At 37.5% G+C, this 25,006-nt stretch overlaps 1 protein-coding gene across 4 annotated transcripts in view; it reads right to left on the bottom strand.

Annotated features, from left to right (window-relative positions):
• Positions 1 to 1,296: 1,296 nt before the first annotated feature.
• The window catches only part of CACNA2D3 (calcium voltage-gated channel auxiliary subunit alpha2delta 3), a 432,799-nt gene continuing 409,089 nt past the window's right edge, over positions 1,297 to 25,006 (bottom strand). For all 4 annotated transcript variants that reach the window (XM_068163805.1, XM_068163807.1, XM_068163806.1 and 1 more), the window contains 5 exons: positions 24,894 to 24,949; positions 21,410 to 21,521; positions 7,201 to 7,313; positions 5,421 to 5,503; positions 1,297 to 4,586 (listed from right to left, as the gene is read on the bottom strand). In XM_068163805.1, coding sequence (XP_068019906.1) covers positions 4,494 to 4,586; positions 5,421 to 5,503; positions 7,201 to 7,313; positions 21,410 to 21,521; positions 24,894 to 24,949 — 457 coding nt within the window. In that variant the 3' untranslated portion in view covers positions 1,297 to 4,493. The remainder of the gene's footprint in view (positions 4,587 to 5,420; positions 5,504 to 7,200; positions 7,314 to 21,409; positions 21,522 to 24,893; positions 24,950 to 25,006) is intronic.

Below are 25,006 nucleotides of genomic sequence, written 5' to 3'. Positions count from 1 at the left end.
CACTCAGATCATCACAAGAATACACTATGTTTTTTTTAGATCCCAGTTATAACATTCAGTTTGAAAAGCATGCTTGAGAAGAAACATAGGACTGACTCCTGAAGATGAGGCAAATCCTCACAAAGAGCTGTAGCATAATTGTTATTACATTGGAGGAAATATTATCTGAGTCTAATGGCCAAAGGCTAAAGATGACAGAAAAGAAAATTGCCTTCAGACTGGATTGTGATAGACTCCAGTGAGGTCTTTGGAAAATATGGAAACCATATCTCTCTCAGCAGGTGTATAGGAGGTAGACTTCTCAGTGAGAGCACATCATTGTGTAACAGATAAATGGAAAGTCGACTAAACATGCTCTAAAATCTTCAGAACCATGGGAAAGAATATGGACAAGAAAAAAAACAACTAACCTAGACAAGGAAAAGAATAATCATGGATGAAAATTAAATAATACTTCCCACAGTTGCCAAACTTTTAATGAATTTTTCAGTAGAAAACTTTCCAATTGTGAATGCCTATTTACATTAAAGTTGCCAGAATTGGAACTGCTGAGGCACAGAAAGTCACAAGATGTAGAAGTCCTTGCAGGCCATAAAGGGCTCAGGAGACAAATGGAAATAACTGGCCTTTTCTAGCCACACACCTTCTGAGCCAAATGTCTATCTGGCCTTCTGAATCTAAAGGGCTACACGGGCCAGTGCCTTGTTCTGGGGTCTTGCTATCGGGAGAAAACTAAACAGTCTCCTGAAGCCATTTAAACAATGAAACAATTGCTGTTGCTTTTAATATCTTTTTGCCCTAGGCAACCACCTGCTTTGCCTAGCACATACATTGCCGAATTGGCCCTGGCAGCAAAATGCATTGGGTCAGGCAGTCTCAGTGTCACAGAAACAATGAGAGGAGATAACACAGCTGCAGAAACCTGCCTAGGGCTCTCTGGCTTACAGGATTTTAAAGGAGTGTTTGCAGCACTGACTGTTACAGGCAAACAGTTTTCCCACACAGAGCCATTAGAAAATGGTGAGTCCGTGGCCGGTCCAGAGCCCTCAAATAGATTTTGCTGTATCAAGATGAAAGGAAGAGAGGAGGCAACTGAGAGTAGTAAGTTGAAAATCAATGCTATTATGAAAGAGTAAAAATGAAAAAAATTCCAATCCCTGCAGAAACTGAAACTTTCAGCTATGCCTCTTGCTGTGTAGAGACAGACTGTACAGATGTCCTAGCTCTGCTTGGGTTTGATCTTAGATTTAGAGACATAAAAAATACAGATAATGCCTGAATTTCCTGTTTATTAAAAATTGATATGCTTTACATATATGCAGCTGTATGCATGCGTATGTACACATCTGTGGGTTTCTATTGACTACACTGGGCTTCAAGTTGGACCATGCAAGATATTTTTAGAATATGAGAGGAGCAGCACCTATGATTAGTAAAGTTGTAAAATTTAATTATACGACCTGACACAGGTTATGGTATGACACTATGATATTTTTAGAATATGAGAGAAGTAGCACCTATGATTAGTGAAGTTATGAAATTTAATTACATGACCTGACACAGGCTACGGTATGACAGTATGATAGCACAGACCCAGTTCATGGTATCTTCACACCTTCTCAGTATTTCAGAGCTAATGATGACATACAGACCAGTAAACTTAACAGTCAGGAACATTCCTATGCATTAGAATAAGATCAGCTTTTCTGTAAAACAATCTCAAATAGGCCTTGGCTTGCTTTCAACCTGTATCAACTAGCTCTATCCCATAAAACTCACAATCACTGTTTTTGTTTGGACATAGTCTGTTCGTATTGCGGCTACTCCATTTTGGAGACCAAGAGATTTTACCCGCAGATACACACACCACTCTGAGCCAGTCGTCCTCAGAGCCAAGAAACATTTCCAAGCATACTCACTTTACTAGTATAGATGCAGTCAATTAGTTCAGAGATCTCACAACATTATTACTGGCCTACTGTTGAGCTGTTGCCTGCACTCATGATTGATGTTTGAAATTCATAAAAAGCAACACGAACACCAATGACTGAACATACTCCATTGAATGTGAGGACCTGCAGAGGCAAAGATACACAAATATGAACCCAAGGCAACATCTCTGTTTTTACCAAACTATTGGCTTTATGAACTTGAATTCACACTACATCAGAAATTTCTAAAGGCATAAATACCAACTTAAAAATACATCTTCATTAGCAAAGCAATGACAGACAGCTCATAATTTATTGGTTTTTTACACTTAGCATTTTAGGATTATTCTGTTTTACACAGGAACTTGTGTGAGTACACTGATATAGTCTGCTTCTTAACTTTGTCTTAATCCGTGGAAAAGTACTGTCACATTACTCTGAAAAATATTCATTTACATACCCATATTTTAATCTCTTTCATAATATTAATTTAGACTGTCATATTTTTAATCTCTCCAGCTCCTTTCTAATTACAAAACTGTCCACCTCTTTCCAAAATTGACAATGAATTATTATTAGGCATTTTCATTTTGAGTCGGTAGAAGTACATTTTCTTATTTAAAATATTTCTTTTCTTTGTAAGAGAGATGATGATTTATACATCAGACAGAATAGGCATTTGTATGCAGAGCTTTTCAATGGCTTTTCTAATGAGAAAGATTTTTCTTTTCACTTTCTACTAACAAGGAAAAATCACCTGGTATGTGTTGGTTTCTAAACATTTCCCATTTAAGATTTATTGAGAAAGAAGCAGCATCAGGCATGCAAAAGGATTATGCAGCTGTAGTGTTGTGCATTCTGAAAATTCATCAGGAAAATCAGAAAGTATTTAGCTTAATTTTAGAGTGAATGATAGAGGCTAGCAGGGAATGGTGCTCAGACTAGAACCAAGCAAAGAGCTGCAGGATATCTGTGTCAGTCCAAGTGTAGAAAATGCTTTGAATTCCCAATTAGCTTAGTAAACAGAGCATGTCGGTAGGACGACAGATTGACTGAATGTCAGCTGGAAAATTATTCCCATAGCGAGTGATTTTGAGACCAAGGAAGGACAGAGAATTCTGCGGGGAAACACTCCTAACTGAAAAAGGTGAGGAAAATTGTTAGTCCAGAAAAAGATCCATATGGTTTCAGAACCAGAGGAAGTATCAGTGCATTTGAACCCATTAAAGCATTGAAGTGGAAATTTTATTTTCCTAGTTTTTCCTCTTACAAGCTGGATAGTATTCCTTAAAACAAAGCTCCTCTCAGTAGCTTAGCCTCTCTAGCTTAGCTGGGATATACACCAAATCTGCTTAGCATTGATCTAATGGTAAAGGCATACTTATTCCAATCAGAAAAGTGCAATCTTCAAGCACCAGGTACAGAACAATGGCATTTTATTTTGCATTTAATGGACACATTCTACTCTGTATGAAATTCCAAGGATAAACTGAGACACTAGCGTACTTCAAAGACCATGATCTTCCGTGAACAGGGATGTTACTATAATTTGTAAGAGGAATGTACTCATTATACTAGGGGTACAGCATTCTATACTCTCTCTATAACATTCTAAAAGAACAACATTTATAAAAAAGTATTGATCATGATCTTTGCCCACTGAGGGTGAACCTCAGTCCATTCTTGGTGAAAACCATAATGAGTTCTGCTGACACAGATGTAAGTCAAACCTTCTCCGCTTATGAATTTCCTCATAACAAGTTTCTCCTAGATGACAAAACATCTATAGAACAGAACACGAACAGAACAGTCTAATCCTTTTACATAGGTTATTTTACATATCTTCCCACAAATTGTTACAGATGAAAAGTATTTACTTTTGCTACCTGCAGCCGAAACTACCAGTTTGGTCTCAAGGTTGCCCAAGTTAGGGAAAAGTCTTTCATCAGGCTTTAGCTCACTTTCTAAATGTTTTTGAGCTGCTGGCTAGGTATTTCCAGAAACCAAACCTTCACTATGAGGCAGCACAACTTACTATCTGCTCAGCTTCATATATGCACATGGGTTTCCTTGACTTATTAATAAAAGCTATCCTACTTTATTATAAAAGTTAAATCCACATTTTCTTTTAATCCTTTCAGAAATAGACTAAAAGCATATGAAAACATCTTCCACTTATTTTATTCTCTTTCCATCATTAATTAATGGCACAAATATGTTATCATAGTTAAAATACACTCTGAAACTGTGATTTTGATATACTTTATTGAAAAAGTACATAGTTTTAAATTGGATTCAGTGGGACAAAGCAATGGTCACCTCTATCTACCAAGTCCTTTTTTGATGAATCATGACTACCATATGCCAAATTCACATCTGCATGACTTGCAACATAAAAAGATAAATCTTTTTTTCAACATATCTCAAGAATTTATATCACCAACAGTTTAAAATCATGAAATGCTGATGCTCTGACTATATTTCATGTCCTCTGTGTTGCACCACTTCCCAGATTGCAGTTTATCCATGTATTAGCATGCCAATTGAACACATCAGTCACTGTCACCTTGAGAAAATAGTCAATAGCAGAGGAAGAAGAACAAGTGGAGGTTTAGCACTAAGGCCTGGGACACCACCACATTCTCTTGCATTTTCCTAAAAGATAAAACAACAACAAAGGAAAATAAATACAAACCATTACACTCAATTATGATACATGATTATTTACCAAACTGCATAGGCAGAAGAGGATTGGTGCAAGCAGCAAAGCTCATGAACTAAGTGCACTCAGGAAGTAATACGGGGATACATTTTAATTTGAGCATTCAGATTGTAGGCTGAAAGTAAGTATGATCAACAATCACCAATCCATTTCAAGCCATATTTTAGGTCTCATTCTGCATTGCACTACATCATCAAGGCATGTCACTCCAGAGTAAAACAGATGTCTACAAATATGTGTGATACAAACCACTGTAATGACGTCTTGGTCTTTATCAGATCTCTTTGGCATTATACAAACAAAAATACTATGCAGAACACAGAGTAAATGTGTGTAGTGATCTCTACCAAGCAATACTATATGTAAACGTAATGGCCTTAGCATGGCAGCTTAAATACTGAAGCTACTTACTGAAAAAATACATGACTAGTACAAAGTTCCCAACAATCTCAAATGAGAAATCTTGTGGTCAGTGCTTGAGCCAGAGTAAGTTCTCAAATATTCCTGGCTGCCAGTCTGTGCTAACATCTTGCCATGTTCTGTTATGTGACACAAAACAGTCTAAAAAAGCAGCAAGTCAAGACACTGTCTATAGGAGTACTAAAAAGATTTTCAGCATTTACAATGCCACCCATTTTCCCTGCTACTCTAAGTGATGAGAATATTTTCAGTACTTCATCTTAGAAGATATTTTTCCTGCTTACATTTTTAAAGAAAGAAAACATCTACCAGAATCTAAAAGAAATGAAAAGTAGCTAGAAACTTACTTCAGGGTGAAATCCATGACAAGATTCTGGCCGTCGTCTTATCTTCTGAGATTTTAAACGTTCACATTTAAGGGATTCATTATGTACAAGGTAGTTAAGGAGAGATCTTTGGATCATTGAATTTTAATATCATGAGTCTACATGAGTGTTTTGAAATTAATATGGTGAAAATCCTTCAGCTCTTTCCCTTCTCTCCATCAGAAACCCAAGGTGGTATATGTGGTCAAAACAGGAGGAAAAAGGTAATTCTAGTGCATTCTCCTCAGTGATCTTTAGTTTAGACAGTAACATTTGCACTTACACTGCTAATCTGTCTTTCCATAATGTCTACCAAAACCAAACCAAACCAACCAACAAAAAAAACCCCACACAACCCCCCCCAACACCTAACCAGAAACTCATGTGAGAAACAAATCCTGACCTACGGAACAGCACAAAATAAAAAGTGGGACAACTGAAAATTGGGATATATTTACTTTGTTATATTTTTATGGTTTTGGAAAGTAGGATTCTGAAACATTTTCACTACCCCAGTCCAACCCTAAAATAAAATTATATATCTATATGTAAAGAACTCTATATGTCCAATATCAAGATCTCCGTTCTCATTAAGGAAATTATGTAGAACCATAGAATTGTTTTGTTTGGAAAAGACCTCCTTGAGTCCAACCATCAACCTAATACCACTATGGCCATTTAAACCACATCCCAAAGTGCCTTGTCCACATGTTTCTTGCAAACATCGAGGAATGGTGAATCCACCCCCTCCCTGGGTAGTCTATTCCAATGCCTGACCGCTCTTTCCATAAAGAAATTTATTCCAATACCCATAAACTCTTCTTTTCTCCCAAAACAGCAACAAAACCACTCTATTTAGCCAGGCCAGCCTTCTTCCCTGCAGGCTGATCTTTTAGCACATGGGGACAGCCTGTTCCTGTGCATTGAAGACTTCTCTCTTTGAACAATGTTCAGCCTTCTTGGCTCCTCAGGACCGGCTCCCAAGGGACTCTGTCTATCAGTCTCCAAAACAGGTCAAAGTCTGCCTACCAGAAGTCCTAGGTGGCAGTTCTGTTGATACTCTTCTTTACTTCTCCAACAACTGAGAGCTCTATCATTTTGTGATTGCTGTGCCCAGGATGGCCCCTAGCCATTACATCACAGTCCTTCTCTGTTCACTAACAGCAGGTCCAGCAAGGCACCTTCCCCCTAATTGGCTACCTCAACCAGCTGTGTCAGGAAGTTATCCTCTACACACTGTAGAAGCCTCCAGGACTGCTCCCTCTCTGCTGCATTGTATTTCCACGAGACATCAGGGAAGTCCCCCACAAGAACAAGGGCCAGCGATCACAAGACTTCTGCCAGATGCCTAAAGAATATTTTATCTGTCTCATCTTGTCTCTGAAATGCTGCTGGGCTTTAGTTATTCTGAAGGGTTTATAGCCATTAATTGGGGCACTCCAGTGGTGTGAGACATCCCACCACATTTATGTGATAGCTAATATATCATAATTTTTCTGATAGACAATACTTAGGATCTAATTTGAACGATGTGCACTATCTTAAGATGGCCATGACCTTATGACACTTAAAGATGCACATGAGAGTCTTTTGTTATTTTGTATTGACTGCATTGTCCTTGAAAAGAAGAATGCATTCTTAGTTGGCTTAAATAATTAATGGGTAATGATGCATTAAGTCATGTAATTCAAGTTTTACATAATATGAATTTGTTCAATATTTGCATCTTGAATCCCTGAGAACTTTGCAAATGAAAGGATATATCTTATTTCTATAGGTGCCATGGTAATTGGTGGGATAGAATCACAGAAGCACTCATTATCCACTACCACCATGAAGAGATTGCTGCTTGGGATTTGCTGGATAACAAAAGACCTGCAAATAAAGAAGAAATCAAATAATGATGACATTATCTGTACTTCTGAGCAATGGGATTTGTTAGGGACTCTAACTTCTGAACACCACCTGTATTACAATCACAAACTTCACTAACTTTGTATATCCTACTATACCTCTACACCTTGTAAAAACAGAGGGCTTTGGACAGTGGTTTCCTCAGTTCACAGAATGTGATTGTCCATTTTGAGATGTACATGATGCTGAAAGGTACAAGGTGAAGCAGAATGGATAGGCTTATACTGCTGATACACTAATGTGAGCACTGGGACACTAGTGAATTACCAAGGAGTTTATCAGACTTTTTAAGATTTCAATGCTGTATCTCCATTACTGGTACCTAGCTACGTATTTATGATCTGGCATTTTTAAGTACAGATGAAAACAATCTGCAGAAATAATGAAGGTTCTTCTGCAGCCACATAGCAAAAACTCATGGTCCCAAACTTTAGCCTCTGTAATCACATTAGGACCGTTATTCACTCTGGGTCTTGCTTGAAGCAACATGAACTACTGAGAAAGATCTCAGCTTTCAGCTATCCTCTTGAGAGTCATTTTATTATGGAGCCAACAAAATAGAGATTAAGTCTCAAAACTATCATAAGCAAGGAGATTTATTTTAGAATAATGATGACTATATGGTACAAATAGGGTGATAACTCAGCACCACATTGAAATTAAGTCAAAGTAGGCAACTCAAAAGGAGAGCAAGAAATAAAGACATTGCTTGTAAGAAAGAAGGCACCCAGGAGAGACCAGGGAAGGATCCTCTGGGCATTATACAGTGATCCACAGAGTTACAAAGAGATGAACTCTTAATCATGTACCACGGAGAAAATAGGAAGGAGCAGAACCAAGTAGGCACTATTTCGCATTTTCTTTGCAACTCAGGACACAATACAAAGAAAGGTTTTAAGGCTCAGACCCAGCTCTTGATAATTTTTTTAAAAACAATGTCAGAATTTATGTATTGTATCAACAGAATCCTTGCCATATTGAATATCATCAAAATCTGGTAATTCCAGGAATTAGGTGTTTTTCAGAGCAGTATGCTGGTAAATGTAGAGAATGTTAAGTGAGGGTTTGAGCACCAATGAGATGTGGAGAGAAACATATTTTTCCTCAGACATCTTTATTTAAAATACATATTGTCTTACTAAAATAACTCCTTACTTTTTCCAAAAATCACAGAAGAAGAAATAGTGGAAGGGGCAGGGAATATTCAAACCAAGCTTCAGGGGGAAAAAAAAAAAAGAAACAAAAAAAAACCCCAACCCATTTGGAAAACTTACTATAAAAACTTTGCCAACGGAAAGATTAAACACTTTTCAGTATTTTTTAAACTTACTGAACCTCCATTAAAATTACACTTAGAGTGATCTGCAATATGTTAGCTTTATGTTTATACATGAAATATACATTTATGACATCATGTAAAAGGCTGAACTTTATAAATGTACCTACCAAACAGCTGGAGCAGACTGACATCATTGTAAAGGAGCATCTGTGGCTTTGTGGATTTGTGTGTGGAAGAAATGAGGCCAACAAAAGGAATGGAAGGAAAATCTTTAACAGAGAATAACACCAAAATTGTGCTGTGTGAATTTCTCAAGTTATGAATAAATCAATTCTTACAGAGAGGAAAAACAAGTGAAGGCAGAGGACTTGAAGACAGAGATTAAGTCAAGCAAACAATTTTGGGGGGGGGGGGGGGGGGGGGGGGGGGAATATGTCCACTTTAGCTTTCTTTTCTACAAACAGAAAGTGCACAAGTGAATTATACGTCTTTTAGCTGCTGTCATTTACAATCATTCTGCAGTCATGAGGTATTCTTACCCTCACTAGATAGATGGGAAAGGACTTTTTACCATTCACAACCACTGTAGTTGCTCTGTGACTATTCATATAATTCATATGGCACTGCTTCCATGCCCAAACTGGATAAAGCAGACAATCATCCCAGCAGCAGGTCTTGTGTCTGTGTCCAGCTTTCAGTTCCCATAGTGACATGTGCATGCATCTTTGAAATTCGTTTTCAGTGAATGTTCATGCCAATAAGTCTCAGGAGCTGAACATTCACAGAAAACAAAAGGTGCATAAACACAGTCAGAACAGCTTTCAAATACTGAAATATTCCACCACAATGCTTCACTGCATACACCAAGATTCAATTGCAAGTGATAAAGCCCTCTAGCAAATCAGTTTCCGTGTCTGCAGTGAGAAATAAAGTTGTTGAAAAAGTAATGAAAATGGTTTTGTCTTTTAAGCAAGCTTCACTGTGAGTCTCTACAGTTTAAATTACAATAAGCATTCTGAACACCTGCCGGCTTAGGCTGTCATTTTGCCACTCGCGATATGGGAGCCAACTCCTAACGACAGGGGATGGATTTTTATTGAGCTTTATTGCTGGTTTAACTATCAAAAGAAAGTCTATGTTTAATTGCCTGTGCTTACTATTTATGAAGGATGTTTCATGTTCAAAAGGGAAAACTTTTTGTGCTGGGTAATGTAAGTCTTTTGATTTGAACCTTTTCCTTTTACACCAGTATCATCACCATCATTCTATAGTGACAGCATACAACAAGTTTTGCATATGTTTCCACGTTAAAAAAATAGAATAAACTGTTTGGGTTCCTGTTATGTTGAAGCCACAGATATTTAAGGACAACTTTATAAATAATTTCTTCTACATCTTTCAGACACTAAGGAACTTGTTTGGATTATTTGATGTATAGGGTCAGATACTTAAAACAGACCTGAACATAAACTGAACATAAACATACACTTTGCAGGGAAGATGAGGAAGGAAAAAATTTAATACTTGAAAGTCCAAGGTAGCAGTTCTATTGCCACCCCCATCTTTTCCAACAATCAAGGACTCTTTCATGATCATTTCATGATCACTCTGCCCAAGATGGCCTTGAATCATTACATCACCCAGAAGTCCTTCTCTGTTCACAAACAGCAGGTCCAGCAAGCGCCTTCCCTAGCTGGCTACCTCACCAGCTGCATCAGGAAGTTATGCTCTACACACTCTAGGAAATACCAGGACTGCTTCCTCTCTGCTGTGTTGTATTTCCAACACACTTCAGGGAAGTTGAAGTCTCCCACAAGAACAAGGGCAAGCAATTGTAAGACTTCTGCCAGATATCTAAAGAATATTTTATCTGTCTCATCTTTTCTCTGAAATGCTGCTAGGCTTTAGCTTACCTTTCCTAACATAGCTGGATCCATAACAGGTAAACCTAATTTAATCCAATTTTCAAACATGAAAGAGATGTGTCTTGTCTAGCTGAGCAAACTTAACCTTTAAATTGTTTACTTTATACTATTTGACTATAATATCTGCAATTAAAGGAAGTCAATACTACAGTTAAAGAGCTTAGTGTTCGTATTTCCATACAGGAGAGAGAATCCACTTCCTTGCCCAGTGTTAAGTTTTTGACAGGATATAAACTGAACAGAAACCTAAGGTTTCCCTATTCATAAGCAGCTATTTACTTATCGCAGACATACTCAGTCTTAAAGAAACATGCTGAATGCAGCATATTTTGCACAGGACTGAGGGAGAGACATACAGCTATAGAGAGGACACAGTCATATGACAATGTTCAGAATGAGGATCCCAAATTCCATAATTTGTTGGCCACTTGTTCTAAAGTTATTTTCCTTTTCCTGGCTTGCATCCATGCTCCCATTCACTGGTGGCCAGTGATATCACTATGTAACCGGTTTCAACAATGAAGAATGGTACTAAACTTCCTAATAGGTGTCGCAAATCCATTTCCCCTTCCTTTCTTCAGGCACTCATCAAGGCTGCAAAATGTTTGGGGAAACAAAATGAATGACAAGCAGCATGGAACTCTGAGAATGCTTCAGGATAAGACTACTCTTGAGGAACCAAAAACGTTAGAGAGAATATCTTCCCATTATCCTACAGAATGGAAGATACTTACTTGTAATTTAAGCATGACTTGAGCACAGAACCAACTTAAAAAGCAGTTCAACTAGCTTAAAAACAATGTTGTGTGTTTCTAGGCTACAAAAAAATAAATCTATGTTTTCTCACAGAAATACTGGGTTATTGTGCTTTATTTTAAAGCATGCTTGTTCATAAGAATTAATTATGGACATAGATGTTTGTATTTTACAAATATTATACTTTCTATTCTAACAAAATATGCTGCTATTATATCTGCACTCATGACAACAGATGCTATGCAGTAGTGTATAAGGTCACAATAAATACGTGGCTTCGGTGATATTTTAGTTCTGTGAAAATTCAACCAGTTGTTTCAGGTTTGTCTTTCATTTCAAGTTCAGGACCTTTAGCAGCTTGGCTTGAGCTTAAAAAGATCCATTTGTGCATTTTTTATGTTTCTATAATGATTGTAGGAACACTTGAATACTATTGTTTCATGTTACAGTAATGACTGTGGAACTTGCATCCAAATTATCACTAGAATAATATCTTATTATTCTATTAGCATATGTCCCTCCTGTACACACATAACAATATCTATTTTTAGGATGCAATAGATGAATCCTACAAAGCATAAAGGAATTTCACCATCAGTAGCCTGAACTAAAATAAACTGAGGGCAGTGTTTTCAAACCGGCAACATAAACACATGCACAAATATGTCAAAAAGGAGTCTGAATTGCCATGGTACTCAGGCCAGCCCTGACTGGGCATTCCAATGCTTCAGCACCTCTGCAAATCCAGCCATTTGCCTCTGGGCCTTTTTGCGTCTTCTCTGAGTGTAAACTTCCATTAATGAAGTTTGAGTATTTTGGATTAAGATTAGTTGTTACTTTAGGAATACATTTCGTAGCTGTCAAATTTGATCTTTCCTATTTTTGAGAAAAGGCAAAAGCAAACCAGCACCAGGGTACAGTCAATGGAAAATATTGTGCACTCTGCACTCAAATATTTGTTACTCACGTAACTGTTGGTCGCAAACGTTCAACCCTAATGGTCTGGAACAAACTTTAAGCGTTCAACTGAAGTGCAGATATCCGCTGTGCTGTTTCCCAACTCCTATCATGTGCTTTCCAGGCTGCTGGCTACATTTCCAACCCACATTTTCCTCACTTATCACATTTTATTTTTTTTTTATAATGAATGAATGAAATGTTTATAGACAATCAAGTTGGGCTACTTGGATTGTTTTGGTGTTTTTGTTTTGTTTTGTTTAATAAATGATGATAGAGAATGGAAAACCTTTAATGAAATTTATAAAAATAACTTATATGCCAGTAACAACATTCTTGAGAGCTGGAGCAGTTAAAACATATGAAGAAAAGAAACCAGTGGTTCTCTCATATGAAAAAGACACATAAACCCGCAGCCTCAGGCCTATAATCTGACCCCATGCTACCTGACTGACTTCAGCACAATTTGGTGTCAGTATAAACATATCTACCCAAAAGTAAAGTTTAGAATAAAGGAGTTAAAATTAATAATGTCATTCTCACTGTTCCTGCTCATTGTGTCTGCTGAAGGCCTGCAATGACAGAGAGCTGTGGCATGGTTGGCAACCACTCTGTTTCAGAGAGGAACCACCAGAACTGCCATTCCTCTTTCAATATCTACCAGGGCATGATTTCTTAAATAACTGATGCTCTGATAAGAGTACCTTACCAACTGCATATGAGAAATCCAAAAACTCTGATTGAACAGACTGTAGGTCTAGCCTACAAAGATGGCATGGCTCTAACAAAGAGCTGTGCAACATGAACTGAAGTACAGAAAGCAGATATGATCAGGAGATTCACATTAGGATTGTAATAAATCCTAGAAATACAGTGCACTTCAGATGTGCCACAGTGTGCTTTGCACGGATGTTGTTAATTTATTTCTGTAAATATAAACTTGACAAAGCCACATCTGAATGAATAAAGAACACTGCATGTCATTGTATCCATAGACACTTCAAGTTTTACAATATTTTAGGCTGATATACACATATTCCCTGCATGGCACTCAAATCTTAAGATTCCTGTTGTTTTTCCAAGTTAAAGGCTAACATCCATAAAGCTCTCAAATCCTGTATAAAGACTACATGTACAGATGCCTAAGTAATGTCTGCATTGTTTTTCATCAATTAAACTATAATATGAATATATTATAAACTGAAATGAATTTCATATTATTTACAATTCTTCACAATTCTGCCTGGATTTCACTGCAGTGCTTCCCAATTTTAATAAGTTTTCCTATTCCAAGCCACCTTTGATATATTGATATAATACTCAGACTTATACATATTGTCATTTATACAACTTTTAAAATCCCCTGTCATTACAAAGCATCCTTTCAATGTGTCAGCTACTATCTATTCTTTGGTTAAGTTACTACTTGTTTAAAATGAAAAATTGTGTCAACTTTTAAGTAGAGTAATATTTATATTTTATAGCACTGGTGAGCTGAACTATGAACAGTGAATGGGTGGAGATCACTTTCACATAAAGAAGTTGTATTTATAAACCTCTCAAGCAATTCAGCTGTATGCTTCCCTGGAAAACATAAGTACTGGGGAGTGTAAGAGAGAGCATGTCTCATCCTACTAGTCAGAAAAAAAGCCTACAGTGAAACTTATGGCAACATTAATAGACTGAATTGCTAGGAAGCTAACCAATGCATCTCCAAGATTTTAGAGTACTTAGAGATGGACCGCACGGTCAGTCCTAAAGTGTCTCCTAATGAGAGGTTGCACATATGTGCAAGAAAAGACCACTGTGCATTTCCTCATCTTCCTCTTCTGTCTATAGAGTCTCCCACTCATTCAATATATATGTCTTGCCATTAAAAATGCCCTTTGGAAAAGATGACTATTATAGATTTGTATATATTATAGAATAGAATAGAATAGAATAGAATAGAATAGAATAGAATAGAATAGAATAGAATAGAATAGAATAGAATAGAATAGAATAGAATAGAACAGAATAGAATAGAATAGACCAGACTAGGTTGGAAGAGACCTTCAAGATCATCGTGTCCAACCTATCATCCAACACCACCTAATCAACTAACCCATGCAACCAAGCACCCTGTCAAGTCTCCTCCTGAACACCTCCAGTGATGGCGAGTCCACCACCTCCGTGGGCAGCCCATTCCAGTGGGCAATCACTCTCTCTGTGTAAAACTTCCTCCTGACCTCCAGCCTGAACCTCCCCTGGAGCAGCCTGAGACTGTGTCCTCTTGTTCTGGTGCTGGCTGCCTGGGAGAAGAGACCATCATCCGCCTGTCTACAACCCTCCTTCAGGTAGTTGTAGAGAGCAATAAGGTCACCCCTGAGCCTCCTCTTCTCCAGGCTAAGCAGCCCCAGCTCCCTCAGCCTCTCCTCACAGGGCTTGTGTTCCAAACCCCTCACCAATTTTGTTGCCCTTCTCTGGACACCTGCCAGCATCTCAACATCCTTCCTAAACTGAGAGGCCCAGAACTGGACACAGGACTCAAGGTGTGGCCTAACCAGTGCAGTGTACAGGGGCAGAATGACCTCCCTGCTCCTGCTGGCCACACTGTTCTTGATGCAGGCCAGGATGCCATTGGCCCTCCTGGCCGCCTGGGCACACTGCAGGCTCATGTTCAGCCTACCATCGACCAGTACCCCCAGGTCCCTCTCTGCCTGGCTGCTCTCCAGCCACTCTGACCCTAGCCTGTAGCACTGCATGGGGTTGCTGTGGCCGATGTGCAGAACCCGGCACTTGGATGTGTTATATCGCATGCCGTTGGACTCTGCCCATCTGTCCAGCCTGTCGAGGTCTCTCTGCAGAGCCTCTCTACCCTCCAGCAGATCAACTCTTGCCCCCAGCTTGGTGTCGTCAGCAAATTTACTGATGATCGACTCAATGCCCTCATCCAGATCATCAATAAAGATGTTAAAGAGCATGGGGCCCAGCACTGATACCTAGTTTTTCTCCTTTGATCCACAGTCCTTCATTGATTCTCTAGCTTTGTTATGGTGATCACAATACCAAGCAAATTTAGAGAGAGAATCTGAATACAGATTTGCATGGTTTTGTCCAGTAAATAAACAAATTCCAAGGTTTTGTTTTTTTGAGGGGGTACACTCAGAGAGAGACCGAGATAACAGTGAAAGACTCTTCAATATATGGTGGCATTCTGTGTGTAAGCAGTTACAATATTCCTGAATTCCATAAACACTCTAAAAATGTTCTGAAACAAAAAAGGAGTACTGAAAATATTTTGTCTATTTAAAAACAAACACGAATAAAGAAACAAAAACCTCAAGCAAAGAAACATACAGTGAAATTACCCATGCAATGACTTTGAATTGCACCTGCATGGCAAACGTTATAATCATTCTTGTCTTCAGAGTGAAGAGGAAATTGCTCAGCCCACAAGCGGAGATGTGTGGGTAACAATACAGGAATTTAATCTGCATATAAAGACCTTTAATGAACAATGCTAGGAGTTTTATTTGCATACTTTGATGCTTTTTACAAGGGAAGAACAGGAAAAAAAGTCTTTTGGGAACTTCCTAGAGTTTAGGGCTTTGGGCTATGACAAGTTTCTACTAGTACTGCTGCAAATATAAAGACTTTTGAATATTTGTAAGTATTCTGCAATTTTGTTTTTGAAACAGATATGGCAAGATGACTCTATAAACTTCTGATTCTTGAGACTTCAACAATTAACTACTGAGGTATGCAAAATACTGAGTCTCCCTTGAAATGCTCCTTGACTTCCATGTGCATCTAAGCAAGCTTTCAGAAATTAAGATCTGTTCAACACTGCCTTGATGAGCAGTGATCAGTTTGACTACAGCATACCTGTGACAACACAGGTTGTGTGACAACACAAAACCATTTGTGAGTGGTATCACAGGTTGGCATGTCTACTGAAGAAGCAAGGGATGTAGAAATATAGGGTCTGAACAAAGTAGAGTGAAATATAGACGAATATTGGTTTTCTTCAGGGTCCTATAAGTTGAATACACTAAAATGAATGCAACTCAAATTGTCTTCTGGAAAACTGACCATAATTTGCTGCCCAAAGTATTCCAGGAAATCTAGAGAGATGTTCTGATGTACACAGAGCTCTAAATGAGAAGAAATTGGTCCTCCTTTATGCTTTGCTTGTTTTATGTGGCAAGTTGATTTGTTTAGAACTAAACTAAGTGCATCTGAAAAAGCAATGATTATTTATTTCATGGGAAATTGAGCTGCATATTTATTTATACATTTTAAACGTGATCAAGTGCAGCAGTTTGGCAGGCTTCTACAAAGAAATCCAGAAACACTTTAGCAAATGGTCCTATGTCTCAAGTTTAAGTGTCGTTTTTTTTCCAAACCATTACCATTTTAATGTCTGCAAGATTGCACTATCCCTGACACTAATATATTCAGACCCTGAACAATCTGAATCTCATTTGTGTTGTTATTTATCTGGTGCTGGTAAATAAGTGCATTCAGTGGACAAATCTGACAATTAGTCATTAAAAATCTACGTGAAGGAATCGGTGTCACCCTGAACTATAATTCCACTATGGTTAACTTATTTTTATTGACATTGAACAGCACCTAATGGCCCAAGGTATAAGAAATCATTTGCTTTATTGATGATTCTCCCTGTTGAATAATTGTCTGCTTAGTAACACTCCAATGAGCCAAATATATAATACATGGGAGAGTGTTTAATGAAATAAGTAGTCTCTTTCAATGTAACAAGTAATTTACACGTGAGATACAACAAAGTAAAGGGAACAGTTACATTCATCTTGCACAATTAAAACACTTGCGTTAAGGCTTTTGTAGTTCCATACTTCCTTGCTTCCCTAGTGAGAATATGGCTTTTTCAAAGTTATTTTTCTCTCTATTTTGTGTCTGAAGACTGTGCCCAAAGAATGAAACAGTTTATTTGGGTTTTTGGTATTGACCTCATGGACTCATCGCTGCTGCAATTAAAAGAGAAGGGCAATTTGCTCCCAGGGTCATTGCAAGTAAAACCAGATTTTTGATCTGCATCCAAGCCCAATATGTCATCGTACATGAACAGCAGAGGTTAAAAGGGCAGGTTTCTTAGCTGAAAATAATGGTGTTCTCTTAACAGAAGGTAAATGGGAGAAATCCAAATTTTCATACAAAACCCAGATTTGCAATTAGAGAAAACTTTGCTCTACCAACAGATGAGTGAATATATTATAATGATCAGGTAACTTTTCTCTGTGTCAAATATAACAGCCTTTCTAATTGACAACAACTTTGTTTTTCTAAGGATGCTTTCCTTAGACAATTTTAGTGGCTTTTCTTAAGTATTAGCAATGCTGAAATCACCAGAAGTCAGAAAGTGATTATGTAACCATCGAGAATTGCTGAAGAGCTTTGGCTGACAAACTTACTTCTAATAGGAATTGGCTAACACATTGGGGCAATACCTCATAAAACTACATGCAGCATTGAGATGCTTTTTTAGCCAAAGACTTCAAATATAATGTTTAATCAAAAAACACATCTCTGAGCAGCACAACACCTCAACACCCATGCTGAGTGTGTTTAGCATAGTTCTGACTCGAGAGAAAAAAGTTCCAGTTGCTATTGATAAAGAAAAAAACATTTATCTTTAGCAGTTAACTGTTTCTGACACTGGGGCTGCTAGAGAACATTGAGCAGTCCATCAACTGACTTTTTGTACGAGATGCATTTTGTCTTGTTTCCTTTTCTTGATTTTTTTTTTCTTTTTTTTTTTGAGGTGAGGGTGTTTGGGTTTTTTGGTTGGTTGGTTGTGGGTTTTTGCTATAAAATGGAATAGCCTACTGGAAAATATGAAAGCATTTCAGATTTTTTTTTAAATGCCCAGGTTTTCCTCATGTTGACGGTGCTTAGAAAATGTGAGTTGACTTGGCTTTGATTGATGTTTAAATAACAGATTAATTTAATAATCATTGGGATATTGAATAACAACAGATTATGGGGTGGCAGAGCCAAACCCTGACCCTAATGACATTTTATGTTAATACTTATTTTCTTTTAGGCTCCTGCTTTCTTAACGAAACCTATATTTTCAAAAATTGTTTTCAAACATTGCAAATTATCCCAAAGCATCATTTATTTTTTGCTAGTAAGAGATAAGTTTACATATAAAGAGTGTATTTTACATGTCTGTATGCATTTAGTGCCTGACTCAAAGTCCACATAAGTGTATAGATGCCCTTCCACTGACAGTTTTCAGACACAGCTGAAAAGGTGAGCCAGCTATTTATGAAGCAACTAGCATGTAAGCCCTTTTTAATGTGTGATGCATTTGTGAGGATGCACTGATTTAAATTGGAACACCCATGATTATAAATTGGAACCTGGCAACATTTATAAGAACAAGGCTTAGTTTTCTTAGCAACAGTGGAGTATTTCTATAAGATCAGTTACAGCACACCCAAGATGGAATAAGACTGAGCCTCTGACTCTCACTATGTGACCTTGTTGACTATGACTGTGACTTTGTTAGCAATAACACAGTATTTGTGCTCCAAAATGTCTTATCTAAGTAACATTATATGGTTTCAATTAACATCAGTCATCATTTTTACTTCTACTGAGAGACTGCTTTTTAGTCTCCTTTTTCAGACAAGGGCTCTATAGTAGTGCCTGGCACTATAGGAACAAAAGACAGTGACTTGAATGAGTAACTTGTGACACACACTTTCTTACGGGAGAGTATTTGCACAACTCCTGTTTGCAGACCTGTTTACAGTATACTGACTTTCCTGGTCTCTTTCGAAGAGGTTCAGCTAAATATTTACAAATACATTTTCTATTTGTAATCACAACTTGCAAGTTTGTATCACAAACAGATTAATCACAGTCCAGGGAGGATAAAGAAAATAATCCTACTGACTCAAAGTGAGCTGAATTGAGAACCCAGTGTGCAAGAAATGAAGTGCAGATTAACCATTGAACACAGAGTCATTTCAAGGCTCACTGTACGTAAGGGTGAACCCTAACTTTGTCTGATCAAGCCCATCATTCTTAAATTACAAGTATTAGGCAATACACTTGCTTGGAAAAATATTTATTGGTACTGAGGCCATGAAACAGAAAACTGGGTCAGAAGATGTAGGTCTGCAAAGGACTTTGGGTCAAATTCCTTAGCTGTTCTGCGGGAAAGTGTCCTGGGTTGTAACAAAAATATTTAGAATCCAATGCAGTCTGCAATTCTAGATGCAATTTGTAGATTGTTAATGACAGTGGGTAAATGGTATAACGAAGAACTTTCCCATGAGAATCTAATAGTTCTTCTGGATTATTTCTTTAGGTTTTGCCATTGCTTGTGGAGAAAAATAATGGGCATCTTGAGATCAGTTTGTAACTTACAGGGTTTTCTTTTTTTATTTTTTTTTGTTCCACTGTGGAAGACAAAATGTTTTTCTATGAAAAAGATCTTAGTGCATTATTTTTTAAATACTATAATTTTCACTAGACTGAGTTTCCAACTCATTGCTGTCCAAGTATCGGAGAATTACAGAATCACAGAATGTGTTATTTTTGAAAGTTATTTCCTTTGACCTGAAGTTACCTACGAAGACAGGCTGAAATCTACATTCCTTTGAGAAAACCAAGTGCTGTTAAATTAATCTTCTTTCCACAGAATCATGTCAATTTGTAATATTTGAATAAATCATAGAATGGTTTGGTTAGAAAAGTTCTAAGCCCTCTGCCATAGGCAGAGACACCTTTCACTAGACGAAGTTGCTCAAAGCCCTGTCCAATCTGTCCTCAACAAATTTGAGGGATGTATGATTTCCCACCCCGCCAAGTTCTCAGTAATCTTCTGTTCTATGATCACAACATAAGGCTACTTGAATTCTAAGATGCTGGCATGAAGCACTCATAGCAGTGTAACATACTTTGTATTTCATATGTCAAGCGGAAAACTCACAGCTTCATTTCGTTAATTTTGTACTTTTCAGGCAGTGGAAGCTATCGTTACACTTAAAGGGTTCCCCAGGATCAATTTACAAAGCACTTTCATACTTCTACTTCACAAAGACATCTAAAAACAAGGATTCATACTAGATATTAATAATCTATTTATAATTAAAAGTCAGTAGCAAATTAAAAATCAAACTAGGAAGATATAGAGGATAAAATTTAGGAGCAAGTTCAGCAGCACCTAGAATTCAAAGAGAAGTTTTCACCTTCATTTGCTATTTCAAATTTATTTAGCCTGGAAAGGGTTTAACTTAGAAATTCTTCCTGACAGCTGTATCAATACACAAATTATTGCCCTAAATGCTAATCTCCTCTGTGATGATTACCTCTCAGTATAAAGGAAATCCAATTAAGAGACTTACTGAAGTACAGAAATTTGCATAGACAGCATCTATGCAATTCCTCAATTAAAATGTACCATAATTACAGTTAAAAAAGTCACTGCACATAGGCACTAAATGAAGATAAAGGATATTTTTAGTATGAAGGAGGAAAGCTAGACTGTAGTCTTTCTCTCCTCTTAACTGTGCAAGGGACAGCTTTACAGTAGCACTGCTAGAACTGACAAGGTTGCAGCACTGACATGTGAGATTTGTCACTATTAACTCAGCTTCCCAGCACTGTAAGTTTGGAAGATACGTTTAATCCTCTCCCAAGAAGGAAACTCTGCTTGGCAATCACGTAAAACAACCAGATCTCACTGTACCACAAGGGAACTTCTAACCTATTCGGCAAGGTTTCACTCCTGTGCAGAGGAGCTAACAGCACTAACTTTTGTATCTCAATCTTAACAAAATATGCCTTTAGAATGCTGCCCTCGTGCAGCAAAATCTTAACATATTCCCTGTTCTTCAAAAGGAGCATAAGACTCCACTGGATTTTCTATTTTTGTTGCTGTTGTTCGAAAATGGCAGGCGGTGCTTTAATTTAAGAGCATCAAACTTTTAAATGACCCCTGTAGTAAGAGAAACGACACCCCGACAGAGGTCATTATATAAGATAAAACATAACAGACTTGTACATTCTTCAGCATAACCTTGAATAATTCAGTTTTATTGCTTTGTCACAAACAGTTGTATATAAAAAAAATATATACATAAAAAATTGAAAGGGCTTACTTGAAACAGTCATCGCAAGCAATATTCCCCATGGTCTCCTTTATAGTGCGCTCGGAAACAAAAGCTGGATATTCAGTATCACAGGGCTCTAGAGTTTGTTTCAACCTCTGCGCTATAGGCACAGGAGAAAAAAAAAATATCTTGATGTTAACATGGGAAGAACAGCACACAAAATTCTGAACAACATGAGATGCTGTATATTACGGAGCTCACAGGGAACGGAAATGTTACTCAGCTTCTGCCACCCTGTGAGATTTCCTAGGCAGTGCATAATACTATTTTTTCAATTAAGGGGAAAAAAAAATGAAGGGAAAAAAGCAAAAAAAGTTTATCCATGGAATGTAATTTTGTAAGACACAACTGTTAAAGCATTTATTCATGGTTTACCCGTTACCAACCTACTTTACATTTGTGCACAAGCTTTTACTCTTTCTCTGTAGACTCAAGGTGGACTTACAGTGTCATTTTTGTTTCAGCAGTGCTGTGAATCATTAAGTGTTATGTATGGGGGGTTAAATGTGTTTGATATCTAAAATGTGGTACATTTGACTGAAACCAAAACACTTATTTTTTGGATTACAGCTTTGGAATCTTTGCAGAGTTTCGTCAGTTAGAAAAACTCTGTGGATGTGGGACAGAAATGTTACTCTGCCCAGAACCCAAGCTTGTTATCTGCTTCCCAAAACACTAATAATTAAGACTCTGTAATGCTTTTAATTTGAAAACTTTGAAGCAAAAGGGGAAAAAAAAATGACACTATTTGCTTCTTAAAGATTGGGAAACAGAGGTAGCAGGACGTGGTGAAACTGCTTCAAGGTCAAAATACAGTACAGCAGCAAAGCTGGGAACTGGCGGCAGCTCTTCTGACTCTCACACTGATGTATCTGTTGGACAATGTATCACTCATTCCCTTTCTTTTTCCTACCCACCCCGTCATTCTTCCTTAACACAGAGATACACTTGCACATCAGCGCCAGTGTTAAGCCTATCTTAAACTAATTGCTAAGTGAGAAAACAAGACGAGGTATGACAAAAATAGATTACACTAAACAGGCTCTTGGGCTGGACAGATCTTCCGTTCAAGATAATCTGTTTCAAACCCAGTGGTGTATCTACTGCACAGTGCCACTGGAATGGCCAAAACTGCATTTGACACCATGCACTGGGAGATGCATTTCTAAAGTGTTCCAAATTTTTATTTAGAATTTCTAAAATATTCTGCCAAATGCATAGATCCCAAGAGATATACTAAAGGTAGTCATAAAAGTTTTGCTTCTCATATTTTCACTATAAGACTGACATATCTAACATTTTTTTTAATTGTCTGACTAGCTTTACTGTACCTTATCCTTTCTCTTCTGTTTTCCTTATCTGTGGCCAAGAATGACTGAAATTTATCACCTGTATTTTGGTCTACCCTCACTTGTATCAACATATGGCTTGTGTAACAAAGAGAGTGCCAAACATCCATGGGAATCAGATTTCCAGCACCTCCTTAGAGTTCAGAAGATGATGTGATTGCCCAGGGGTTTAGGGCATCACTTTGCTCTCTCTCATTTGCAAATGTGATTGAGATTCCAAGATTTTGTGCAGAAGTATTTTTCATGCTAAGATCTGATAAACTGGCAGGTGTGTGTGGACCCTCTAGTACCCTCACAATATGTGATGCTCTCAATGTCACAATTTGAGCAGGAAGCAATTTCCTCATTAGAGGATTTTTAATTTATTTTCATTCTGAGCTTTAAGCAATAAGAAAAAAAAATGTGCATGTTTATTTGTTTTAATTTTATGAAGTGTAGTCATAATTCTTACAACTCTTAGTGGCAACATTCATGAGAGGAGGAGGGATGCTGTCTTTAGAGGACATTTTCCCTAAGACAGAATGCAAGTGCCATTTGGTGTTTCATGTCAGGACATATTAAGGCAGATTTGCACAGTACACTTAAGAAAACATCCAAAAAAGTTACCCATTTCCTACACTGGCTGTTTGTGTTGTTCTGTAAACACTAAGGACTAAAATTGGCATACCTGCTACTCCTCTTCAGATATAAGGAACAGTTCTGCATTTGTTGCATCAAGCACAGTAAACCCTGCTGTCTTTCACAGCCATCAGTGTAAGAGACATTCTTCGTCAAGGTTTGGAAAACCATTGGAAAGTTAACCTTGCTTTTAGAAGACCTGTCTATACAGCACTGATTACAGAGCAGAGCCAAAAGCAAAGAGTGATGGGCTAGTTCTCCTGAATCTTGATTCATGCATGTGTATCCAGGCTACATCAGGCTGATTGTTCATGTAACAGAAAGATTGCCTTCATTGTTGCAATGCAGCATGTACCGGCATGGCAAAGGCTATACCAAGTTCATGAACCTGTTTCCAGAAGGATTTTGTCTGATTTTCATCTCCAGTGGACACCCATCTTAGCCTCCCCTTCTCCCTACACAGCATTTACAACACATCAGGCAGTAGCTTGACATGCTTTGCCATTTACTGCTGTACATTCCAGTTCCTCCACAAAACACCTTTCTGCTAGAAGAGCTCCAGCATCGTATTACTACAGAGGATACTGGAATATTCCAGGGCACCACTTTCTCTATACCTTAACTTCAGAGAGGACATTATTTCAGCATAAAGATAACTTGGTATCCAGGAAATGAAAATATTAGCTGAAACATAAAGTAACCATTTCATCCTCTGCTTTGCTAAGGAATAGGCAAATCTGAGAATACAAGACTGAAGAATTATATTTAAGATATTACACCAGTAAATGGTATGCAGCTATGAAATAGCCAGCAGAAGAGAATTAGACCTCTACTTTTGAGAAACATTTCTGAAATGTAGTGTCTGCTAAAACATAAGACAGTTGACACTGAAAACTTCCAGTTCTTATAGGAGCTGTTAGCACTTCGTTATTCCAAATGAAGTCTCTACATTTATAAAAATTATTTTGAGTAAATTAAAGTCATGTATATTTTATTACTTTAAAATGTCTATTTTGAATGGAATGATAAAACAAACTACAGTTTTAACCAATCCTGATTACAAATAAAAGCATAACATTTAAGCCTGAAAAATTATTTTAATTTCCCAGCACAATACCCACTCCCCCACCCCCACCCAAAATACTACAGCAACTCTAGAAAAAAACATGCAGCAGGAGCAGAAAAAGGCTAACAGAATTCTTTATTCACAGAGATCATTTTGAAGTGTTTGTAATAAAGTGTATATAATCATTATCTACTGTTTTAGTTTCTCCATTATAGTAGTGTAGTGTAGAATACACAGAGACACTTTGCAGTTATTCATAGAAGATACGTGTGTTTTGGAAACCATTAAGAAAGAAGAGGATGCTGACACAGGAGACAAACTATTGTTATTAGGTATATATTATTGAATGTAAAACCCTTCACACACATCTGAATTCCAAAAAATCCAATTTAATCTAGACATTTCTGACATTGTGGGCAGGAAAAAGTATTGCACTTACCTTTTGCTGTTAGATCAGAGTGCCACCAACTGCATAGATTGAATTCCACAAGGAACCTAGACAAATTATTAGAGTTTTCATATTACCCCACAGAAGATTTTTAAAACACTAAA

This window comes from Melanerpes formicivorus, unplaced genomic scaffold (genome assembly GCF_026170545.1).
Source record: "Melanerpes formicivorus ecotype bairdi unplaced genomic scaffold, bMelFor1.0.p_v2 SCAF_74, whole genome shotgun sequence".
Lineage (NCBI taxonomy): Eukaryota > Metazoa > Chordata > Aves > Piciformes > Picidae > Melanerpes > Melanerpes formicivorus.
The sequence above is the reverse complement of the archived record's forward strand: the minus strand, read 5'-3'. Positions and strand labels throughout refer to the sequence as shown.